The following is a 24,916-nucleotide window of genomic DNA, read 5'->3' on the forward strand; positions in this document are numbered from 1 at the left end:
CTCCTCCCTCCTTCCACATCCTCACAGGAGTGAACTAACTTAAAGGAAAGTCAAAAAAGCAAGTATGACCTTTAAGTTGAATATTGACAGCCTGTTGAATTAAAATGCAGTCATATTATATTTTGCTTAAACAATGTAAAATGTGTACAATGCTTATACCATTTGTTTAAATACCTAAAAACGTCAATTAATTCAACATTTCTCTAACTGGCCAAACACTTCCAAAAACTATCAACTTTTCTACAAGCCCTTCAAGATCTTACTTTTTTCTTTCTCTTTCTTCTGCCTGTGCTCCATTATATAGATTTTACTTGCTTCTGCTTTAAAACTTTGGCATCCCTGTTGAAGAATGTGCCCACGGCCACTTCAAGGGTGTCAGACCAGTGGCCTCATCCTTGGTTTAATGCTCTGTTGAAACTGTCCTCAAAGTTTTCATAATTTGAACAGAGGGCTCCCTATTTTCATTTTGCATTAGTTCTTCATGTGCCTAGTAGTAGCTTCAATCGAGGACTGTCCTCCCAAGTGTCCATGTACCTCTGATCAAATCATTCGGCATTCAAGTCACCACCTGTAACTGAACACCAGTACGATCATTCCATGGTGGCTGGATCCACCAGATTACAGCTCCTTTTATTCCAATACATTCCTACATGAACATCTTGCTAACAAAGAAATCATTTGAGATATCTCTCACCTTGGAGACCAACCGTAAACAAATACATTTAACAACTAGAGTAAACACTCCAATCAAAAGTACACAGAATTAAATTATCTTGGTAGCATTCTCACTGGGATTGATAATACTGTATTTTCTCGGTTTCAGTACCATTGTTTGTTTCTGAAATCAGGCTACCTCTTTCAATAGATATATACATTTAATGCAATCATTTCTCTATTTTTTTTCCCAAAAAGCTGTTACTACGTGGAGGGTGTATATAAGAATTTCATTCATTGTCTTTCCAGTTCCTTGCCTTACATTTGCTCTTCACTCAACTTCAACTGGGATTCTGATCCTTTAAGTCACTAAAAATGCCCTTTTCAAGGGCATCAACTTCCATGTTGCCCAACCCAACCTGCAATTCACCTTCAGTTTACTTGACCTTGCAGGAGCTTTTATCAAAACTGACCTTTCTCGCTTCCTTAAATCCTACCTTCTTTTGGCCTCCATCCTTCTACAGACCCTCAGTTCTCCCTCTGTCACAGTAACTGGGTCACTCTCTGCTGGTTATCCTAGATGTCCCCATAGGAACTGATTTCCTATGGAAAGCCCAAGATGGCCCCGGTGCATTCTGTTGGGGAAAAGGGGGAAGCAGTGTACTTTCCCAAAAAGTTATCTTGAAAAACAAGAGAAGCAACCTAAAGTATATTGAACTGAAGACAGGAACTTGGGTTTTCTACCTCATGTGTTCAATGCTTCCTTGTTCAATATTATTAATCCTAATTTAGATATGATATAAAAAGGCATCACATGTATGGGGCATGAATACATGGGGTCGTGGAATTAGTGGAATCCCAGCATGGCCAAAATAAAACCAGCAGAAGTTTAACAGGGATAGATGGGGGACCCTCCACTTTCCCACCCCAAATCCATCGGCAAATCACAGCCTAATCTTGGTGAAGGTAGAAAAGATATTATGGTCCCTTGTGATAGGTATACACAATATGAAAACAGTACTATGAAAAAAAGCTATCCTGATCTAAGGTCGAATTAATAATGCCATGCTATCCAAGAAAGAAGATGACGTTTAGCATCCACAAATTTGATCATTATTATTGAGCTCTGCACAAGATATCCAAAAGCCATTCTGCACCCAACTGTTGAGAATCACAACAGTACTTCTCCAAATTTTCCATGCACAGATCACCTGGAGATCTTGTTAAAAATGCAGATTCTGACTGCGGGTCTGAGGTGGGGCTGGGATGCTTCGGCGGAGCATCTCCTAGGGGCTGCCATTTTGGATTTGAAAGATTAAATGATCTCTTGGGTTGTTTCTAGCTCAAACACCCTGGGGTTGGCTAATTCAGCCAAGCCTTGGCACAAAGATCAGCAGGCTTATTAGTAAGATCACATCTCCCCCAGCACTTCTCTGTCACTACTTAACCAGAACTCCAGACTCCCCTCCTGCATTCAAGTCATAGAGACACTGGGCAACTATTTCCAGAGGGAATGGGGTGCTTCAGTGAAACTGAGGCTTTGGGCTTACTGGAAAGTGGGGGAAAACCTTTAAGAGTTCCAAAATTAAAGACATACTAGAGGAGCAAGGTTAACTGAGCATCAACCAGGGAAATCTATTAAAGCAAACCAGTGGTTTGATTCCTTAGCCCTGTTATACCTGAATGATGCTGCCGCCAGCCTGGTTCACTCATGGTGAAAATGATGTTGTTGAAGACAGGTGAAATGCTTACAACATAATGTTAAAGTTTAAGAGAAGGATATTTACATAGCACGGGCTAATTCTGACAGAGAGTCTCCCTTTAAGCCTGAGTCCTGCAGGCGGCAGGCATTCTGACCAGGTGTCTTCACAGAGGCCCGCGGGCCTTTGCTCAGGGTGGGGAGAGGTGGGCTGGAGAGCACAGTCTGACATCTCTTCCCTGGCTGCCTCCGAACCTTGCATTTGGGCTTCCAGGAGAGGGTGTAGGTGACAGAAGGAGAAGGAAGAGTTTGCAGAGCGTCTCTGAAGGCAAAAGCAGGGCCGTTCACAGAAGGTGGGGCCAGCTCCCCAGTCTGGTGAAGAAAAGAGCTGGAGAGAGGTGGGGCAGGGTGTGGAGACACAGTTCATCACCACAGCAGTACCCCTGATGCTCTCTCTTTCTTTTTTGTCTTATTAAAATAAGATTTTTAATATTATTATCCTTTTACTTTTTAAGTTTTTCTCTATATTATATTTTATTATGATAATCTAGGCAAGGGAAGTTTATTTGATTTCCACATGTTAGTAATGAAGAAATCAGAACCCAGACTGAACCACATTAACAGATTACTCTCAAATAAACCACACTGACATAAATCTTCCGTAGCACATTTTCGTTTAGAACAAACCAGTAAAAACCCGATGGCCCGTCTTTACTACACTCTCCACTACAGTTTGCACACATTGCCCATTCTAAGTTTTTTGGTTCGACTTCAGGTTGCAGGTTCCACTCAGATTATTTTCCCCTTCCTGAGCCCTCCCTCGCCTGCCCTTCCCTCCCCTTCCCGCACCTTAGCACAGACCTCCCTCTGTGTTTCCCCCACTCCTCTGGCTCTCGCCCCAAAGAAGTTGGCAAGTTTAGGGACCTCATTTGTTTCCAGGAGAATGTCAGCCCTTCTTCCAACTTCTGGGACCACGCTCCCAGGCTGCCAACACAGTACTCCTTTAAATGTGTTCATTGCCTCATGGGGACTGCATTTCCCACAGAGTTCCCTTTCGCTTGCCTGTGCTGACAATCAGTCAGACTGAGGATGTCCACTGAGGTTTGACTCACGATGAACATCTGCTTAAGTATAAACGGTAACTAGTATAATATCTGAAATTTACTTTAAGATACTTGAGTATAAGGTATGATAGTTGTGTGTGTGTCTGTATCTTAGATTAAACTACCCAGATGCCGCTAGTGTTAAAACTGGTGAGGTACCTCCGAGGGGGAGTCAGCTGGTACTCCAGTCAGGAAGACTGCTCATATTCCAGACGTGCCCACCATGCTGTCTGTTACCTGTCTCCATCAATGCTGGCATTTTGCTAATTAGTAGGGTGAGTATCAGAAATGGGTTATTAGGAAAATCAGTGGGCTGTTAATGGCATAATAGGTAATACAACTGGTCTCTCACTAGAGAAATTCATGGTGGTCAAAGTATACATTAAAATCTCTTAGAGAGACTTCTGGCCATAGCATAGAAAAGAGGTTGACAAATCCTCCCCTGAAAAAAAAAATTATGTAATTGGACAAAATGCTTAAAAATAACCATTTCAGGACTCTGAAATCAACCAAAGACCAACAACAAATTGAGACGCTCTTCCTTAGGCAAAGCTGCCAGGGTTTCACGTAAGACCAGTGGGTAAGATCCGCCTGCCGTCTGGGCTGCCCCACCCTCACCCAGCTCCTCGCCACCGCGGTGGGTTACCAAGGCAGTTCAAGCATGGGCATCAGCAGCTTCAGTGCTGGGGCCTGACCGCTGGCTCCATTTGGAGCAGAGAGTGGAAACACAATGATGTTGTTGTAAAAGTAGTAAATTCAGTAGAAAACAAATAAATGAATAAATGAATGGGGATCGCTTAAGGCTCTGCTGGCCTGAGGTTGCAGTCCCAGAGGGGCAAGCTACAGACAGCTGACAAGCCAAACACATAACAGCGATGTCCTGGAAACATGTGCGCCAAAGAAGGGCTTGATCAGCTCTCCATAGGTCCCCGACTTCTTTTATTGGAAAAGAAGAAAACACTTCAGAAAAGAATTTAGCAGAAGAATTAAGACCAACACACTGAAAACTACAAAACACTTCTGAGAGAAAGACCTACATGAATGAAGATATGTATTTTTTCATAGGAAGGAAGACCCAGTAATAATAGACAGCAATTCTCCCTGCACTGTTTTTAGATTCAGTCTCTGTCCTATCAAAATCTCAGTTGGCATCTTTTGTAGAAACTGACAAGCTGATACTAATGGAAATGCAAAGGACTTGGAACTGTCAAAGCAATTTAGAAAAAAGTAAACAAAATTGAATGTCTTAAACTACAGATTTTAAAACTTGCTATAAAACCAAAGGAATCCAGACAGCATGGTGTTTGCATGAGAGAATACATATGAATCAATGGAACAAAATAGAACCCAGAAATATACACTTATATATTATGGCAAATTGATTTTTGGCAAAATGCCGAGGCAGTTTTGTCTTTCCAACCAATGTCTGGGACCACTGTATATCCACACACAAAAAACAAATTTAGACCCTGCCTCCTCATCATGCATAAAAGTCAACTCAACATGGATCACAGACCTAAATGTAAGCGCTAAACTTGAAAACTTCTAGAAGAAAATAGAGGATAGAGGAGAAAATCTTTGTAACCTTGGATTAGGCAAAGAATTCTTAAAGATGACACCAAAAGAGGAAAAAAAACTTGATAAAATGGACTTAAAATAAAAAAACTTTGGTGCTACAAAATACACTGTTAAGAAAATCTAGGGCTGGCTTAGTTGGTAGACCGTGTGACTCTTGATTTGGGGTTGTAAGTTTGAGCCCCATATTGGATGTAGAGATTACTTAAAAATAAAAATAAAATATTAAAAATTAAAAAAAAAGAAAATCTAAAGACAAGCCATAAACTGAGAGAAAATACTTTCAAATCATATTTCTGATACAAGACTTGTATCAAGAAAATATGAAGAACTCTTATAACTCAATACTCAAAAGACAGAAAACCCAATAAAAACCAGGCAAAATATTGAAATAGGTATTTTTTTTAAAGATTTATTTATTTATTTATTTCAGAGAAAGAGAGAGTGCACAAGTGGGGGGGAGGGGGGAGGGGCGGGGAGAGGGAGAAGCAGGATCCCCGCTGAGCGGGGAGCCTGACACCGCGCTCGATCCCAGGACCCATGAGATCATGAGCTTAGCCGAAACCAAAAGTTGGACACTTAACTGACTGAGCTACCCAGGTGCCCCTGGAATAGATATTTTTACCACATAAGATATATGAATAGCTAGTAAGCACATGAAATACGTTCAATAAATTATCAGGGAAATTCAAGTTAAAACACGAAACACCACTTCACAGCCACTGTGACTACAATCAGTATGTAGTGTTGGTAAAGATGTGGGGTGACTGGAATGGTCATAGGCTGCTGGTAGGAACGTAAAACTGTACAGCCGCTTTGGAAAAGAATCTCAAAGTCTCTTTAAAAAAATTAACATAAGGGGTTCCTGGGTGGCTCAGTGGGGTATGCATCTCACTCTTGATTTCAGCTCAAGTCATGATCTCAGGGTCATGAGATTGAGCCACGTGTTGGGCTCTGTGCTCAGGGCAGAGTCTGCTTGAGATTCTATCCCTGTGCCTCTGTCCCTCCTCTCTCCCGGCTCTCTCCCTCTATCTCTCTAAAATAAATAAATAAATAAATAAATAAATAAATAAATAAATAAAAAAAATCTGAAAAAAAGAAAATTAACACAAATTTACTATATGCCCTCTATTCCAATCTTAGGAATTTCACTCAAGAGGAATGAAACAGGAAGACCTGAATGCAAGTGTTGATAGCATTATTCCTAATAGCCCCAGGATGGAAACAATCAAAATGTCCATCAACTGATGACTAGCTAAAAAAAATGGCTATCTACACAATGGAATAATATTCAGCAATAAAGTATAACAAACTCCAGATACATGCCACGACCTAGATGAACCTAGAAAATATTATGTTAAGAGAAAGAAGATAGACGCAAAAGAATACATACTGCATGACTCCATGCATATGAAATTTCCAGAAAGGGCAAATCTAAAAGTACAGAAAGCAGATGATTGGTTGGGGCTGAGGGGAGGGTGGAGGTGGGGACTGAGTGCAAATGAGCATGAGGAAGCCTTTTGAGATCTTGGAAATATTCCACACCAGATTGTAGGGACAACTGTACAACACTCTAAATTTATTAAAAACCATTGTGCAGTACACATCCAATTGGTAGGATTTTGTGGCATGTAAATTATACCCCGATAAAACTGTTAAAACATGTTGGAGTTTCTCCTCACCCTTGCAAAGTACAGGGTATAAAATCATGCAGTCTGTAGCCTTCATTCTGAAGGATGGGGATGCCACCTGAGGGTTGATCCCTCAGATGTCCTGGATCCAGACAGTGTTTAAGGAAGGGTGCATATTGCTTGATGCTGATTCAAGGGAGAAGTCTGCACACCTGAAAGGACAGAAAGCTAAAATTCTATCAAATTCATTGCATATGGCCTATGACCTGTTTTGGACCTGATCGCTAATTAAGGTATGTTTTGTTTTGTTTTGTTTTTAAACATATTATTTTTTTTTAAGATTTTATTATTCATTTGAGACACAGAGATAGAGAGAGAGAGAGCATGAGCAGGGAGAGAAGCAGAAGGAGAGGGAGAAGCAGGCTCCCCACTGAGCCAGGAGCCCGATGCGGGGCTCGATCCCAGGACCCTGGGATCATGACCTGAGCCGAAGGCAGACGCTTAACCATCTGAGCCACCCAGGCGCCCTAATTAAGGTATGTTAATAATGTATAATGTGTAAGCTATGCACTTGACATCATCTAGTGGGTTAGGTTGTTGGGGAGCAGTGAATCCTCATGTACCTCGAACCTCTCAGTGGGTACCATCATTCACCGAAAAAGAACCTAAGCATTTTGTATAACAAAATTGGCTTAGGTCAGTTGGTAACAGAAACCAAAGTGATGTTTATTTTCTTTACTAGTGAACTCCTTCAAATATCATTTTGGAAATATTTTCCTATTCAATTTGAAATTATTTCATTTACAGAGGACTGTCTTATGAGCAAATTTTCAGGGAAGTTTGAGCACCTAAATGAGGCATATCTTAATTCAGTCAATTCTAATAATGAAAAAGAAACCAACAAAGTTGGAAACCCTTAAAGACACGGGAGATGTTATGCTCATATTTCTAAGGAGAATAGGCCATTCTTTCACTCAGTAATAAGTGATTTTTACCAAACAAAAATCCGTCTGTGACATAAATTCTGTATGCCTTTGTTCTGTTCCTGAGAAGAGAAGGATGGCTTAGCTCAGAATGCCCAGAGGAGAACAGCTGTTCTTTCACTTAAACAAAGTGCTCCAATGGCAGGCAGGTAGAGTTCCTTTAAAAAACACCTCAATTATGAAAATATAACTACAAGAGCTAGTTAACAAATGCCAACAAGGCTAAAGTCATGCACCATCGAGTGTCCTGAAGTCACACACTTTATTTACATGGAAACCCTACTGCAGTAGAAATTTAGAGGTGAATCAGAGTCCTCCTTCTGTTTCCAGTGATATTATTCTAAAGCAGCAAGTGAACTTGTATTGGTGTTGAGGCCTTCAGAAGCAAAAATCTCTCCCAGATCAGAACTGTGAACACACTCAGTAGGATTCTTTGAGTATTTCTCAAGCTCATTTGACTACAAGCACTGGGGATGCAAAACCACTGGTCACCAGTGTGTGGAACATTCTAGAAATGTAAGTACTTGTTGATTGAGTGCGTGAATACAATACTGTCTTGAGATGCTTAGACGTTACTGGCTCCAAATCTAGAAATAAGATCATGTTAAATAAAATCAGAGTTTTAAATCTGTATTGAATATTCATCATCAGCCATTATTTTAATTATAAAAATGTAATCCACGTTTTCTTTGTGCTGAATTGTAGATGGAAAAAAAAAAATCAATAATCCCCTCAAGTTTTCAGCCCCTCCTGATTACCAGACTCTGTGGCTCTTCTCTCTCCATATTTGGATGCTCTCTGTGAGCACGAAAGCATCTGGACTTCTCATTTCTGCCGCTAGGTGGTCCCTGATCACGTGTTCTGGTTCAGAATGCGAGCTAAGGTTTTGATCCCCAGAATGTTGGTCCACCCTCTACCCTTGTTTAATTACCTGAATTCTTACTCGTTCCTGGTCCTGGAATCCTGTCACCCAGCCTTCTTGAGCTGGCCCCTGTTCCTTCCCTGCCTCTGTTTCCCAGGAGATGATCACTCTGCTTAGTGACTTTCCTGATCCCAAAACAATGCCCACTGGATTCCCTTTTGCTCCTGTTGCTTGTCTGCACTGGGCCTTCCACATGCACCCAACTAGTATTCACAGAATTGACATGAAATGCCAGGCACTGTGCTGGAGATCAGAAATAAGAAAAAAACTCTCTGCCCCCCAGGAGAGACAGGCAAGTTAACAGTTACAAGACACCATGCTTCAGGTGTAGAAACAAATTGCTATGGCAACAAGCAGGTGGAAAGCCTGAATGATGGGGTGGGGCAGAGCACGCCAGAGGGCCACAGGTGAAAGAAACGACTTTCCATGGACAATGTGTTCAAGGTCACTGATGCGAGCCACCGCGTCACATTGTGGGAACCGGATATCTCAGAATGGCCAAAATAGGGTTGGCAGTGGGAAAAGAAGCCATTGAGGGGTCTGAGCACAGGGGGCCCTGGAAGTCCTGTTCACAGAGAGTGAGAAGCCATTCAACAGGGGTGGGTGACACGGTCAACTTCATGGTCCTTAAATTCACTGGGACTCTGGATGCCAACAGTTTTTGGGCTCTTATTGGCCACATGAGACTTCAACTCAGCACCTGCAGCTGGGCTGGCGCTTCCAGCAGAATTTGTCTTCCCCGCCCACCCCCCCAGAGATGGGCCCAGGTCCAGACTCTGGTTCTGGCAGTCTGGGGTTAGTTAGTACAATACCTCTCCAGGTACCCTGAGCTGGGACCTGGTCTGCAAGGTCAGTACAGGGGTGTGGGTTTGCCATGCAGTATATGTGGGATATGTGTGGAGGGAGTGTGATGTGTGGTAGTCGGGGGGGGGGGTGGTTGGGGATATAGAAGGCAGAATGGCTCTTATTTTGGGGGGTGGAGCTAGAAGGGAAATAATAAGCTAAACATTGCAGGGGGAACAACTTCTGAAGGAAGGCAGGAAAAACAAGTGTACAATGGATCATCAAAGACAAGATCGGAGAATGATAGGAGAAGTACGTGGATAAGGACAGCTAGACTTTGTAGTCACCCGACATGAGAAGGTGAAGATCGGATCCGGAGAGAAGGAGGTGGCACAGATAAATCCAGAGAAAAAGGTACCTATGGCTTGTCCATTTAATGGGGTTGGGAGGGAGGGATATGGCACCAGATAATGCCTATATATGGAATGGATTGACTAAATTTTGGATGAATTATTTTTTTTAAAGATTTTATTTATTATTTGACAGAGAGAGAGAGAGAGCACAAGTAGGCAGAGTGGCAGGCAGAGGGAGAGGGAGAAGCAGGCTCTCCACTGAGCAGGGAGCCGGACGTGGGGCTCGATCCCAGGACACCAGGATCATGACCCGAGCCAAAGGCAGCCGCTTAACTGACTGAGCCACCCAGGCGTCCCTGGATGAATTATTTAAAAAATGAAACAGTAATCCAATCAATCCACTACCCAGCCCTACTAGGCCAGAACTTATACCCAGATGGGAAGGACTCTAAATGTCATATTTCATTCATATTTCATATTTCAAATGTCAATGACACAGGCTGTGAGTGCAGGGATCCCTCACAACTTTCAGGTGCTTAGTATCATCCCCGCTTCCCAGAGGAGTGGGAATCGCATGAAACAGACATGAGGCGAGCAAGGAGGGTGCTTGGGTCTGAGCACTTGGTATCTGCACAAGGCATTAGCCTCCAGGCGATGGCAGGCTCAGTGGGGTCAGTGCCCCTGATCTGCCCCCTTGGATAAGGTAGGGGCTCCTATCAGGTACTGCATCCCTTTTCCAAGCCTGCATTGCTGTGTGATCACATTCACTGGTACAGCAAAATTTACAAAGTTAATTTAACGGCTCTCAATCCTGCTGCACAGCGGAATCACCTATGGGGCATTTTTATAAACTTTTTTTTTTTTTTAAGACTTATTTATTTGAGAGAGAGAGCACATAGGGGATAAGGGCAGAGGGAGAAGGAGAGAGAAACCCAGGCAGACTCTGCACCAAGCCTGGAGCCCGCCAAGGGGCTTGATCATAGGACCCTGAGATCATGACCTGAGCCAAAACCAAGAGTCAGATGCTCAGCCGACTGTGCCACCCAGGCGTCCCTCCTGTGGAGCATTTTTAAAGTATAGATGACTGGGCACCACCGCAGACCACATAAATTATACTCCCTGGGGGTAGGACCTGGGCATTGATGTTATTAAAATCTAATGTGCAGCCCGGAGAGAAAACTTCTGTGCTAACTGTGTCTGTTCACCTGGAGCACGCTAGTCCAGCAGGTGAGATCTGAGTTTCCCAGAAAAGAAAGGAAGCCCAGGGAAACAGACGTCACCTAACAGGGTGTTTGGTGTAGAGGCTGCTCCTGTCACTCCAGCTAATGCTGACCACCTCTCGGCCTCCCCATCTCCCGCCTTTCCCTGCCCCACGACTCGGCCTAGTCAGGTCCATGTGAACCCACATGACTCTAAGTAAACAAAATATAGATGGTAATATCCACGATTGAGACTTTGATCTTCTATTTCTGCTCTGCCCATTATTTCTCATGGAGGACGTTTTGTGTTTTGTTTTGTTTTGTTTTTTTTATGCACTTTTCAATTCTGTGGACTTCAAAAACAGGTCCACCAAGAATGTCAAGAAATGCCTGGAATCATAGCAAGGAATGCAGGTGAGAATGGGGTCCTCAAGATACCCTAGCCTTTGTACATTCCTGATTCAGGGTCCCAAGATATGTTCCCTGCATGAATGAATGAATGAATGAGCAAACAGAGGAACAAAAATCAGAAACATGAAATAGAAACAGTCTCACAAGAAAATATTATTCCCTACTCCAAGAAGGTATTAACTATTTAAAATGCCAACTGCCTTTAAGAAAAGCAATGGAAGCTTCCAAAGGCATTTCACATGTTAGTGAATATCTCGAACTCCCTCCACCCCACACTTCCAGAACAAGAGAATGCCCATGAATCCAGGAGTGTGGTTGTGAAGAATTGGGAAAACTAGATGGTGTACAAAGACAAAGATAGTGTTTGGGTGAAGGAGGTCAGAAGGCACAAACTTCCAGCTGTTAAGTATCATATATTTAGTATTATATATAAAATTATATACACAAGTCCTGGGGAGGTAATGTGCAGAATGGTGACCACAGTTAATAATACCGTGTTGTATTTTTGAAAGGTGCTTAAAGAGTAAATCTTAAAAGTTCTCATCACAAGAAAAAAATTTGTAACTATATATGGGAATGGATGTTAACTACACTTATCATGGTGATCATTTTGCAATATATACAAATATCGAATCATTATGTTGTACACCAGAAACTAATATAATGTAATATGTCAGTTATACCTCAGTTGAAAAAAAAATGCCAGAATTAAAGATTCAGAATAAAGGGGCTGGAAGGCTAGACAGGGGAATTTTGAGGGTAGGAAAAGAGTGCTAGCCCACCACAGGACACAGTAATTGGGACAGAAGGAAAGCCAAGTGGCAGAGAAAGTTGTGGAAGTACCTATTTAAACTAGAAACCCAAAAGAGTTGGCTTGAAGACCAACTGGAAAGTGGACCTTTCAAGTCCTGGTGCCTCTGGATGCCAAAATAGGAATAAGGTTTTATTGAAACAGATTCCAGATTCCAGATCCCCTGCTGCCCTGCAAATGCTAGTCCCCTCGGGTGAAATGAAATATAGGGGGCTAGGGGAACTCATGCCCAGAACAGGGCCAGGACTCAGGGCTGGGGTGGCAATCCAGGGGCTGGGTAAGGGTTTTATGGTTGTTAAGCTCTGGAGCATTTGTGGGCGGCGCCACCCTCCCACTGCCAAAGGCTCAGGTCTGAGCACAAGAACCCTCTACCCTTAAGTTATCTGTGTATTGAAAGAAATGCTGGTAGCTAAGGATTTGATCTTTGCAGGAAAAAAACCCTTCTTTTGGACCTTGACTTACAGAACTCTAGACAAGCCATCCAAAACAGGACCAGACAGCATCTTTTTTATTGTTATAGAGAATTTTCCTGAGAATTTTTCTGGCCGGAAGTTAAGGAGCAATGGAACAAAATGCAGGAAATACTTCAGGGAATGGAGAACGAGGGCATTTTCTATACATGCTCATGGATCTAAATTTGACATTCCCACCAGCCGTGCAGGAGGCTCTCGGGCACAAGAATTTGAGACACTCTGCCTGCTAGGCAGACAGTTCAGACTTCAAAGATACTTCAGGAATGAAGAGATGCAAACTTCAATCCCTGACTTATCATAAAAAACAGTGCAAATACAGAAAATACAGAAACAGGCCAGTTGGTTGAGGCTATAATAACTAGGGCAGTAAGCTGCAGGCCGTGCATGGGTGGTCAGGCTAGGTTTTAGGTAAGAAATGGGGGTGCAATTCAAATAAGGGAGTAACATGGACAAAGCACACAGTTGGAAGTCAATATACCATTTGCAGTCAGAGAGGAAGGAAGCGCCCAGGATAGAGAAAGGTGTGGCTAAGCCTCCGTAGTCCTGAATGACGGGAGGGATTATGGAGGGCCACTGGGCTGGGGCAGGATTGGAACTGGATGAAGCAGGGGGCACGTGATGAAGGCAGGGCTCCAGCAGCATGAGCCTAACTGCAGTGTTAGACCAGATTAGGAGAAAGCGTGTGAGCATCAGACACTTATTACAAGTGGCCGGTTATGTGGGCGCCTGGGTGGCTCAGTCGGTTAAGTGTCCGACTCTTGGTTTCAGCTCAGGTCATGATCTTGGGGTCCTGGGATCAAGCCCTGCGGAGGGCTCTGTGCTGGGCATGGAGCCTGCTTAAGTAAGATTCTCTCTCTCCCTCTCTTTCTGCCCCTCCCCCTTTCTCTCTCTAAAAACAAACAAACAAAAAAGTGGCTGGTTAATAGTCAATTCAGACAGCAGGTGACTATTTGCATGGTAATAGGGAGAAACAAAAATTTTTAAAATCAGGGAATTTTTTTAAAGGAAGGAACAAAAATTCAGGGGGACAATTTGGATAAGGGGACAAAAAAAGTAAAGGAAGATGAAACCAAGGGAACAGAAAGAATGCATGAACTGGGGGAAATCGGAGGGAAGAGATTGGAGCTGGTTCCAGTGCTGGGCCCCCAGATAACAAGACAATCACTTTTGTTAGTAAAATTCTGTCACTACAAAAAGGTTGGAAGACATTTAAATGTGTGCTATATAATAATCAGCATTGTTATGTGAGGGTTTTTTTTCCCCCTACATGTTCTCTTTAAACTACAAATAATCTGCTACACTGCAGCATCTTCTTTATTGTCATAGAGAATCTCCTGAGGTTCTGGCAGGAAGTTAAGGAGCAATGGAACAAAATGCAGAAAATGCTTCAGGGAATGGGGAACGAGGGCATTTTCTATACATGCTCATGGATCTAAATTTGACATTCCCACCAGCCGCGCAGGAGGCTCTCGGGCACAAGAATTTCAGCCACTCTGCCTTCAGACTTCAAAGATACTTCAGGAATGAAGAGATGCAAACTTCAAACAGCAAATTCAGAAAAGAAAAAAAAGAGGTGCATACAAGCTGAAGCCAGGATCTTAATGTATTTCCACACACCGCAGTTTCTGGATGAACACTCTGAGATAAATGCTTACCTAGGCAAGAATGTCATCCATCGGGCTGATTGGGATTCTCACTGCCTCCATTGTCTGTCTCCTGCCCCCGAGCAAGACACACAATCTCTGGGAACAAGTTAACCCAAAGAAAGCTCTCCTGATCCAGCCTTGAAAACACAAAGACTCAAGTGAAGGGATTCTGTGCTAGGAAATGGTTACTCTGGGCACCGACTGTCACCCCCAGCATCAGGGACAAGAAATGCAGTGAACCCAGCTATCGCTGTTGCTGTCACGCGCGGGGGGCTTCGGGCCGAAACAGCTCCCTGGCTGGCATGTTCCAACAGAGCCCAAGTTCATGACCTTAACTCAATTACTTCTTATAAAGGATTTTTTTTTCTCTCACTAATTTTGAAATGCCTTTATTTATTTACCCAATTGTCCATGGAGACATATTAGTATTGGGAAAACAAAACAGGCAAAAGAACTATCTGCAAGCATGTAAATAAGTTACAGACATCTTTCTTAGGAAACTATAGTTTCTCTCGGTTGTCCAAACATTTCTAAGGAATGTAACTAAAAACGTCATCTAAGGTCTAAGATGGAGAGTTCTCTCTGTTTGTCTCCAGTTAATCTCTGTATTTGAAGTGTAAGCTTAACTTCATTCATTGGGAATTATTTTTAAAAATTAAATTTTTCTGTGTCTGCCATAGGTGTTCTAGTAACAAATCATACTTAGTTGGTAAAATAAATAACACACTATCCTAAACTTCTAATAGAATTATTCTCAAACTTGACTTCTGTATATCATAAATCTCCTAAAATATATTTTTAAAAAGTATTTACTGCATAAAGAATAGCTTCTTAATGCACGGTAAACAAGACTTTCAGAATGAGTACAAGGTCATGAAATCAATTGGTGACCTAGTTCTTAAATTCCATAAAATCTAGGAAACACTGCTCTAATACCTTTCTGTCAAAGACCATGTTGGAAGGGACAAGTTGAAGGTGACAAGTTTACAAGTATGTACGTTCATTAAATGATGTATTAATTCCCTGCAACGGGTCCACTGAAGTGTTAGAATGGGGAGGAGGCAGTGGAGAGAGGAATACTGTTCCATGTTTTGTCAGGAAACAACTGGGGCCTTCTTTATACTGTTACAGAAGAAGTAGTTTCCATAAAGTAGCTTGCTTTTAAGAGTTCCACAAAGAGACATCTAAGGAAGAATACACAAGAAACCAAAAGTAGTGGTTGCCTCAAAAGAAGGTGACAAAAGTCAAGACTTAACCTTTTTCTACAGACCCTTTAGTAGCACCCTTTGACTTTTGTACCATGGGCATGGGTTACCTATACAACAAAATGTTTTGAAGTTACTTGATTCATAACCAAAGAAATTCATTTCAATTTGACTCAACAAAGACAGGTGGCTATTCACTGCTGGGAACATTGCAAAACAATGACCATGCAGATATGGATAAAACGGTCCCTGCCCAAGTCAGTGGGCGAGACAGATTGGCCAGCCAATTGTTCACGCCACCATGATAAGTGGATACGTATGACAAGAGCATTAAGTGGAGAGGCCCCCGGGAGTTTAGGGAAGAGCACCTAATAAATACCTAATAAATACTTCAGCATCAGGGGACCAGGAAAGTTTTCCAGGGCCTTAGAACCTAAACAGCAGACTTGTCTGGCACTTCACAGCCTGCGTGCAAGGAAATACTGGTTGCCTACGAGTAGGTACACATGTGCCTAAAATAATGCCCCTCAGCTCTGGGATAGCCTCCTTGGTTTACCCCCAGTGTGATGCACGTCACTGTTATTTTGTGAATACATGTAAAAAAGTGAGGGGTGTGGGTGGACCAGTCTGAGCCCATATGGTGGTGTTTCTAGAAAAATCACAGAGGCAGCAGTGCTGAGAAGGGAGAACAGGGGACGAAGGAGGTTTGGTGAGAGAACCATCACAATATTTCATGGGAAAAACAAACAATTCCTGAGCCTAGTCAGCAGTGGGGACGAAAAAGTGGAGACAGATCACACAGATTTTCAGGAGGTAAAATCATTAAGCCTTAATGACGGAATGAATGTGGGCAATGAGAGAGGGAGGGGTACCCAGGATGGTGAGTGCACATGACAGGTGTAATAGTAAGGGCCATCGCCACAGATCCTATGCCTGTGACGCTATGTCCTGCCCAACACCATGCCATGTGAATCCTACCCATTTTATAGACAGGAAGACTGACATTCAGAGCTGTTAAGGTGTTAACCAATGTCATGGCTCATCAGAGGGACAGACCTGGTATTTAAGTCCAAGACTATTTGATTCCAAGTCCAGACTCCAAATTTTGAAACAATTAGGCATCCCAGAGACTATAGCTCAGAAGAGGGCCTCCCCCAAAGTTCTGTGTAAAATAGTAACAATGATGCTCCTAGATAATATATCTTGAGGGCTAACCCTGTACCAGACACTGTTCTAACACTTTTCTTGCATTGTTTCATCCCATCGTTAACTGCCTCTCCAGGGAGGCCCCATTATTATTCCCAGTTTGCTGCTGCTGACACCAAAGCACAGGAAAATTAACTTGCCCAATTTCCCCCAGCTAGTAAGGCCAGAGAATAAACATCTAAAGCTTAAAGATATAGCTTGTCACCCCTCCCCCAAATTTACCAGAGATGATAATGAATATCCACAGGGCTTTATGAACAAATTTTATAAAGCAGTAGAGTGTTTCAAGGAGGATTACCTTGAAATAAGTGGGTATATAAACATTTTATGATACTTGCTTATGTAGCAGTGCAATTCTAAGAGTGGCACAAGACATTACAAACAGTATGTATGTTTACTTCATATCTCTGTGGCATCTGAATTCTTTATGACGTTCTATTAACTACAGTGGTAGGCTTCATATTTAATGCCTGGAAAAGAGGAAGGGAAAAGGAGTGGGCCAAAGTCCAGGATATGCAGAAGGTAGGCAGTGATGTTTTTATTACACTTATCCTTGTTTCCAACTGCTAAGATCAATATTTTTTATTGGCCCTTACGTGGCAATACAGCTTACAGAAGAGAAAAATGTGCCTTTGAAATCCCTTCAGGCACACATACTCTACTGTGGAGTACAGACATGCTAAATTTGAATACTATGCCATGTTTAGAATGAAGTAAATGTTCTTCTGTTCATACAATAGATTTGTTTTCTCTATACCTGGAACTATCTATTTTTACTTTTAAAAAAGAAAGGACGACTTAAAACAGAAAAGCTGACGAGCCAACCTGTGAAGCAATTATAATTCTATGTAATGGCTAGCTGTGGACTTAGCACTATTTTAAGAAACATACCACCTCTTATTCTAACCTAGGAATAACTCACTTTAAACAGGTTACATTTCAAGGTTAGTGAGCCACTGGATCCTATACTGTGAGTTGTAAGATAATCCAGAGAGACACAGATAGCATAGAAAACTGCTATTAGCTGAGTGCTGTTAGATAACGATCTTTTTAAAAAATGTAGGCACCAGATAGCCAACTCAGCGGTGCTACGGGTCAGGATGATTTTATTATGACCATATCATACCATTTCACTAATCATTTACGCTATACATGTAGAACACAAATTATTTTTTAAAATGAAAACTCCCTCAAAGGTGCTCCTTAGGAAGCATGGTGTTGGCTGATGGGGTGGGGACCGGCAAATATGGAAGGCGGTGTGAAAGATTCAAAGACTCCCGCGGTGGGTGGTTTTCCACAGCATTTTAAGCAGGAAAGCCCCATGTGGTCCCACTTTCTCCAAACACCATTCATAACCTCCCACGCCAAGTGCTCAGCTCCTAGGGGCAAGAAAAACATTCGGGGCATCTCCTCCATCTAGACCTTTTAATTTCTTAGAACAATAAAGCTGAGCCAAGCGGCTCTCTCCCCACCCTGTGGGAAACTGGGACTGGTTCACTTTCAGCAACCCGAGAGAAAGGAGTTGGGCGTGCAGCGCCAAAGCCTCGCCTCCGAAAGGCCGGCTCCTCTCTCGCACGCATAACTATGTAAATTCCCTCTACGTCCCAGCCCTAGTCCGCGCTGAGCCGGCGCCGGGTGTTCAAAGCTGTGTGGCCGGCTGCGGTCCAGTGCGTTCATCACGAATGCCTGCATGAATGAGCCGGACACGTCGCTGTAGAGTTCACAACTCAGCACAATGCCCAAACACACATTTTTCCCACGAGGGTATTGCGCATTCCGCCTACCTACTTTTGACCTGAAAAAAAATTTTTTTTTAAATCAAATGTGTATTTGTGGGAATGTGCCCATGGTCATATGTTGCACACATGACGATGCAGTCAACAAGTACTGTGACCCCCTAGCCAACTAGAAGCGACGGCGGCAAGACTTCACCGAGTCTCCAATTAGTCGAGTGGGGAATGGAGTGCTCCGCAGAAAGGAGCATTCTCTCCTGGCATTGATAGAAGCCTTTAGAATTCGCTTGGGGTTTCCGTTCTCCCCAAACCTTGCCAGGAGAACCACTGCACCCGTGCAGCGAGCGAGCGTGCAAAGTCGTCCCTTCGCCGCCGGTTCTATCACCCCGGGGTGACCGCGGTCTAAACCTGCACGGGGAATGAGCCGGTTTGGCCACTTCGGGGGCTGCACAAAGAGTGCCCTTTCAGAAGGCGCATCTGTGGCCGGGACGCCGCCTGCGGGGGGCCGCGCGGGCGCGTACCCACGGCTCAGGACAGTCGGGCAGGGGCGCGCTTCTCACCATGGTCTGTCCCCACTAGCCCCCCTGGGCAGCGAGCGGCCCCGAGGAACCCGCCCTTTCCCCACCGTGGACGAGCGGGCTTTCCACCGCAGGACAATGAGGGCGACTCGAGAGGACGCCTTTCCCATTCATTCCCCGCGCCGGGTCAGCAGCCCGCACCCCCGCCCGCCGCAGCCGGGGGTCTGCAAGCTGGGGACCGCTGCGGGGTCGCAACGCCCCTCCCGCAGCCCCCGACGCTCCGCATCCCCCGCCCCCGCGCTGCTCGCGCTCGGGATCGCAAAAAACTGAGTGGAACCCCCCACCCCCACCCCACTACCCCCCACCCCCGAGCCCGAGGAGTTTCAAGCCCAAGGGTCGGATGAGCGGGTGGCGTCCCCAGTCCTCTCCCGTCCGGCCCGGGAGACGCTTCCCAGGGGCCGCGCGGGAGACCCACGTGTGCGATTCCCCCCGTCCGAGGTGAACCAGGATGCGCGCCCCGACCGAAGAAGCGGCAAAGCGGCCGGCTTTGTCCCGCAGCTGCCGCCGCCCGCCGGGGATACTGGGGACCGGGGCTCACCTCTCTGCTGGCACCGCGCGGCGACCCAGAGCAGCGAGGCCAGGAGCGCGACCCCCGCGCCGCCGCCGCCACGCATCTCGCCGCCGCCGCTCGGGCTCTGGGAAGAAAGGCACGGCCACGCGCGGGGCCTCTCCGCAGAGCGCGAGTCGGCGCTTCCCCGCCGGGCGCCGGCCTCCAGCCCGCCGGCCCCTCGGACACACCCCCCGACCTCCGCCGCGCCCGCCCCTCCTCGCCCCGACCCCTCCCCCCCCGGGGCCCCTCGCTCGGCCCCTGCGACCCGCGGGGACCCGCCACTCCAGCTGGCCGCCCGCCCAGCCGGTGCTCAGAGCGTCCCCGACTCGGGGGGGGCTGTGGCGGGGGTGACCCGCTCCGAGTCGGGGCGGCGGGGGCGGGGGTGGGCGGAGAAAGCGGCTGGGAAGGAGAAAATCTGCTGAAGTTGGCCCGAGCTGGTGAATTCCGAGAAAGCATTTGCCCTGTTGACCCCTTCCGGTCCCACGGCGGCTCTGCGCCCATCGCCGGGCCCCGGGAGCCTGGAGGACCCGCGGCTGCCGACACCCGCTGCAGTTCCCAGCCCGCGCCCGTCGCGCCCCTGGCGCTCCCCGGCCTGCCGACGGCCTCCGCCTTCGGAATGGGACCAGGGTGTAGCTGACCAGGGTCCCTCTCGCTCGGAAGGTGGCCGGGCCTCCTGCCTCCTGGCAGCCAGCCTCCCGTCTCAGGACGGGACTCGGGGCTTAGCTGACCAGCTTCTCCCCCTTGGCTGTTGGCAGAGGATTTTGTAAAGATTTTTCTTCTGAAAATGAGTTGCAACTTGTTTCTCACTTTATCTAAGGAAGGCAAGATGGCAAGAAGGGTCACTTGGACTTAATTATTAGCTTACTTACAGCTGGAGGAAGAGGTCTTTTTTTGGAAGTTAGTCTTAACACGAGAGTTCAACTGCTTTGTTCTTTTTTTTTTTAAACTACATCTGGTCCCTGTTAAATAATTTTTAATTTCCTCTGATTTTTTTCTATTAAAAGTATTCATAACACTTTGTAGATCTCATTTTCTCACAATGTAAACACAAGACATACTAAAAGCCACTTAGTACCGACCCACGTCCTCATTTTGTATTTTTTTTTTGCTCGGTAGGGAGATAATTTTATCTCATTGTGTCAATCAATTTGACAACTCTAGCAATTCCAGTTTTTCTAAAGATACTTCCTTAAACACTTAATGAATAAAATATTATTATGTTAGCAATTATTTTTAAAAAAATCATAGAAGAACAAAAAGGTAGAATTGGGGCCTTTCAAGAGGATTTGCTGTGGGTTGCCTGGTTGGCTCAGTTGGTAGAGCATGTGACTCTTGATCTTGGGGTTATGAGTTTGATCCTCGTGTTGGATATGGAGATTACTTTAAAAAAACATTTTTTTTAAAAGGATGCAATATGGCTGAGTGAGAAAATGTTTATCACAGTGTCAAATTTAAAATACAGTTTTTTTAACTATTAGAATATTTAAGTATCAAAGTATTAAGTATCAACTGATTCAGTAAATCGGTATCTAATAACTAATCAAGTGTCAAACCTTTAAATATTAAATAAAAATTGTAAGTATTTCTGCACTGAAACAACTTCATGCACACAGACATTACACACATACATGTATGTCTTTTAGAGTGTCTCAAGCACATTCACATTGGTTATCTTTTGTGATACCAATTTTGTGAGATTCTGTAGAGCCGCAGTGGGGCCGAAGTGGGCTCAGAGGAGGCTCAACATTCTTCCCCTCACTTATTGGAAGCAACATCCTGTGAGCTGAGGAAATGAGCTCAGGGGGTTAAGGTCCCAATGTGAACAAATGTCCAGTCGAGAGCAAGACCCCAGGTCTGCTTTCTGGTCCAGACTTCTCTACATCACTGCACTGAGACCACGGAGGATGAGGTCAAATGCAGCAGGAGGAATCATAAGGGGTCATCTGTCTCCCTAATGTCCTGGGCTCCTAGAAATTCAGTTCAGACTCCAGCCAGACTTTACCTTTGAACTGCAGACAAGGAACTCACTTGTGATTTGAGGAAGCAAAGGGTCAGCACACCTGGGGAGTGAATAGGAGACGTCAAAATTTGCAAGTTGGCACAATTGGTCATTCCTCAAAATTAAGCAGAAGTAATTAAGGGAAAGAAGAATTTCCAAAGCCGATTGAATGAACAAGCTTAGATAAGATGGAACAGTAAAAATGTCACAATTCTATGTGTCTTATAAAAATAAAAAACAACTGTAGTACAAATTTTCCCATTCTTTAGCATGCTTAGATAAATTAGCTACAACACCATCAAAGTTCAGGGGTGGCCCGTTCAAGGTGAAAATGAGATAAGAATGTTTACGTTTTGTGAGAAAGTAGAAATTCAGTTCAAGTAGGCGCACGAAGATGTGTGGTTCAAGGTCACCTATAAAAAATGACCAGTGAAAATGCCTAAATGCTAAGCAATAGTTAAGTGGTTAAGTAGTTTATAGCAAATCAATGTGATAGGCTATTGCATAGGCATTTTTAAAATATAAGACTTAAAGTTTGCAAAAAGCATTGTGATATGTTAAGTGAGGAAAGCAAAATTCTAGACAATATGGGCATTCTAATTGCCATTATATAAAATAAGCACTCGTGCAAGCAAGAACCTGGAAGGCAGCATACAGAAAACACAGTTGTGTTCAGCTGATAAGAGGGTGAGTGGGGGTGTGGGGGTTAGAGGTGATGGAGGATTTGGACTGGGCTCAGAAGGAGGCTCAAGATTCTTCCCCCTCACTTATTGGAAGCAACATCTTGGGCAAGTTCCCTCATCTGCAAAGTAGAGATAATAGAAGACAGACATATTATGGTCCTCATCTTTGTTTGTGGAACATTCAGCCTGGCAGTTAAGACAGAAAAAAGTAAAGAAAAAAATATATAAAATAAGTTATATAAAGAAACATCAAATTGCAGAGAGATAGAATGGGGAATCAAGCATTGACTGAGCAACTTGGGAAGGTTTTACTGAGGTTCCTCCCAAAGATTGAATGGGCTAGGGTGCCTGGGTGGCACAATGGGTTCAGCGGCCGAGTCCTGATCTCAGGGTCCTGGGATTGAGCCCCCTGTGGAGCCCCCTGTCAGGACTCATGCTCAGCGGGGAGTCTGCTTCTCTCTCTGCCTCTACCTGCCTCTCCACCTGCTTGTATGCTCTCTCTCCCTCTTTCTGTCTCTGTCAAATAAATAAATAAATAAATAGATAGATAGATTAAAAAAATATTTAAAAAAAAAGATTGAATGGGCCAATGTACTTAAATCACCAGCACTTTGCCTAACTCATGTTAAATGCTCAATAAAGATGAATTATTTCAATTTTTTTCTAATACTATTATATTTTTCAATTAAAAGGAAAAAGCTCAATTATGAACATTTTCAGAATGAGAGCTCAGAAAGAGTGGGATGGGCTAGATCAGAGCTTTTCAAAACCACTTGAGGAATACTGTTGAAATGCAGATGCTCATGCAGTAGGTCTGAGGTTGGAGATTTTAGTTTCTGTATTCCTGAAAGCTCCCAGGTGATGTTGATCTGCTGGTAGGCAGAGCACACTTTGAGCAGTAAATTGCTGGTTCACTTGTCCTTGATCTTGCCTGCAAAATGGAATTGATGGAGTTTTTAAAAATATGCTGGTTCATACTCCCCAGAGATTCTGATTCAATTGGTGCAGTCTTGATATCTAGATATTTTAAGGCTCTCCAGGTAATCCTAATCTCCTGCAACAAAATTTGAGAAACCCTGAGCTAGATTTTACCCACTTTTGCATGAAAGGCAATCCCGGTCTGATTATTGGTGGCTGGGCCCACTGGAGGATGGTCCCAGGCAAGAGGAGGAAGCCCAGCCTGGCAAGTGTTTTTCCTGCTTGGCCTGATATCCACATAGCAGAGACCCAGCCATGATGCCCAGAATATGGGGCAGGACTGTTTCTCGGGAGGCTTGCTATAAGCCCGACTGTCCTTTAGCTCTAAAGGAATTGAGGTTCCAGGCAGGGACTTGGGCCCAGGAGCATCATGCCAGGATCCAGGAAGTAGGCCTGGAGTACAGAGCTGGGAGCTTGGTTCCAAGGAAAGAGGTGAGAGGTCAGTTACTAAAATTGGGTTATGGTGTCAGAGTCTGATCCAGGACAAAGCTAAAGAGGCTGAGTACAAGCTAAGCTCCTTAAGGGCCCATGGCAAGAGATAAGGTGATCAGGAGACTCAGCCTTAGGCATGGTTGAGACGTGGCAGGACAAGGAGACAAAGGAGGCAAATTAGGAGTAGTAGGCAGAATAGTGGCACCCCAAAGATATGCACATGCTAATAGTGGGAACCTGGGAATATGTTACATTATATGACAAAATGGACTTCATAGATGTGATTAAATAAGGATTTTTTTCATAACTATGTATATGTCTTCATTCATAGTCCCAAACTAGAACCAAGCCATGTGATGTGTCTGTCAATAGAATGGATTTCAAAACTGTGGTATATTTTACAATGGAATATTACTTGTCAATAAAACAGAATGAACCACTGACTCACACAACAGGAATGAATTTCAAAAACATTATGTTAAGTGAAAGGAGTCAGACACAAGAGGTATTGTATAATTCCATTTATGTGAAGTGTAGCAACAGGCAAAACTAGTCAAAGGAAAACAGTGGCTGCCTATGGAGAGCGTGAACGTTGACTGGAAGGGGACAGAAGGGAAGCTGGGGTAAAGGAAATGTTTTGTGTCCTGAATGGGGTGTTTGCTGCATGGGTTTAAACATTTACCAAGGGGCGCCTGGGTGGCTCTGTCGTTAAGCGTCTGCCTTCGGCTCTGGTATGATCCCAGGGTCCTGGGATTGAGCCCCACATGGGACTCCCTGCTCTGTGGGAAGCCTGCTTCTTCCTCTCCCACTCCCCCTGCTTGTGTTTCCTCTCTCACCGTCTCTCTCTCTGTCAAAAAATAAATAAAATCTTTAAAAAAAAAAATAAACATTTACCAAGATTCATTCAATTATATAGATTTAGGACGTTTCTGTATTTTTCTTTAAGATTTTACTTATTTATTTGAGAGCAAGCGCACAAGAGAGCGGCAGGGCGAGAGGGAGAAGCAGGCTCCCCACTGAGCAGGGAGCCCGATGCAGGGCTCCATCCCAGGTCCCCGGGATCATGACCTGAGCTAAAGGTCAGACGCTTAACTGACTGAGCCACCCAGGCGCCCCTAGGACCTTGAGGTGAGGCAATTCTTCTGGATTATCTGGGTGGGCGCAATGTAATCCCAGAGACCCTTATAAACAAAGTAAGAAAGCGAGAGAGCCTAAGGCATTTGGTTGCGAAGGACTCAAACTGCCATTGCTGGTTTTGAAGACAGAGGGATGGGGGCGGTTGGTCAAGGAATGTGGAAGCTTCTAGATA

General features: G+C 44.4%; 1 protein-coding gene across 3 annotated transcripts in view; it reads right to left on the bottom strand.

The window, feature by feature from the left end:
* Positions 1–19,701, bottom strand: part of LAMA1 (laminin subunit alpha 1) — a 161,582-nt gene extending 141,881 nt beyond the window's left edge. For 2 of the 3 annotated variants that reach the window (XM_078060583.1, XM_036106004.2), the window contains exon 1: positions 19,504–19,697. In XM_078060583.1, coding sequence (XP_077916709.1) covers positions 19,504–19,579 — 76 coding nt within the window. In that variant the 5' untranslated portion in view covers positions 19,580–19,697. Of the gene's footprint in view, positions 1–19,503 lie in introns of all 3 variants that reach the window. The other variant, XR_013443381.1, reaches the window with a different exon arrangement.
* Between the last annotated feature and the right edge of the window lie 5,215 nt (positions 19,702–24,916).

This window comes from Halichoerus grypus, chromosome 13, assembly GCF_964656455.1.
Source record: "Halichoerus grypus chromosome 13, mHalGry1.hap1.1, whole genome shotgun sequence".
In the NCBI taxonomy this organism is placed as follows: domain Eukaryota; kingdom Metazoa; phylum Chordata; class Mammalia; order Carnivora; family Phocidae; genus Halichoerus; species Halichoerus grypus.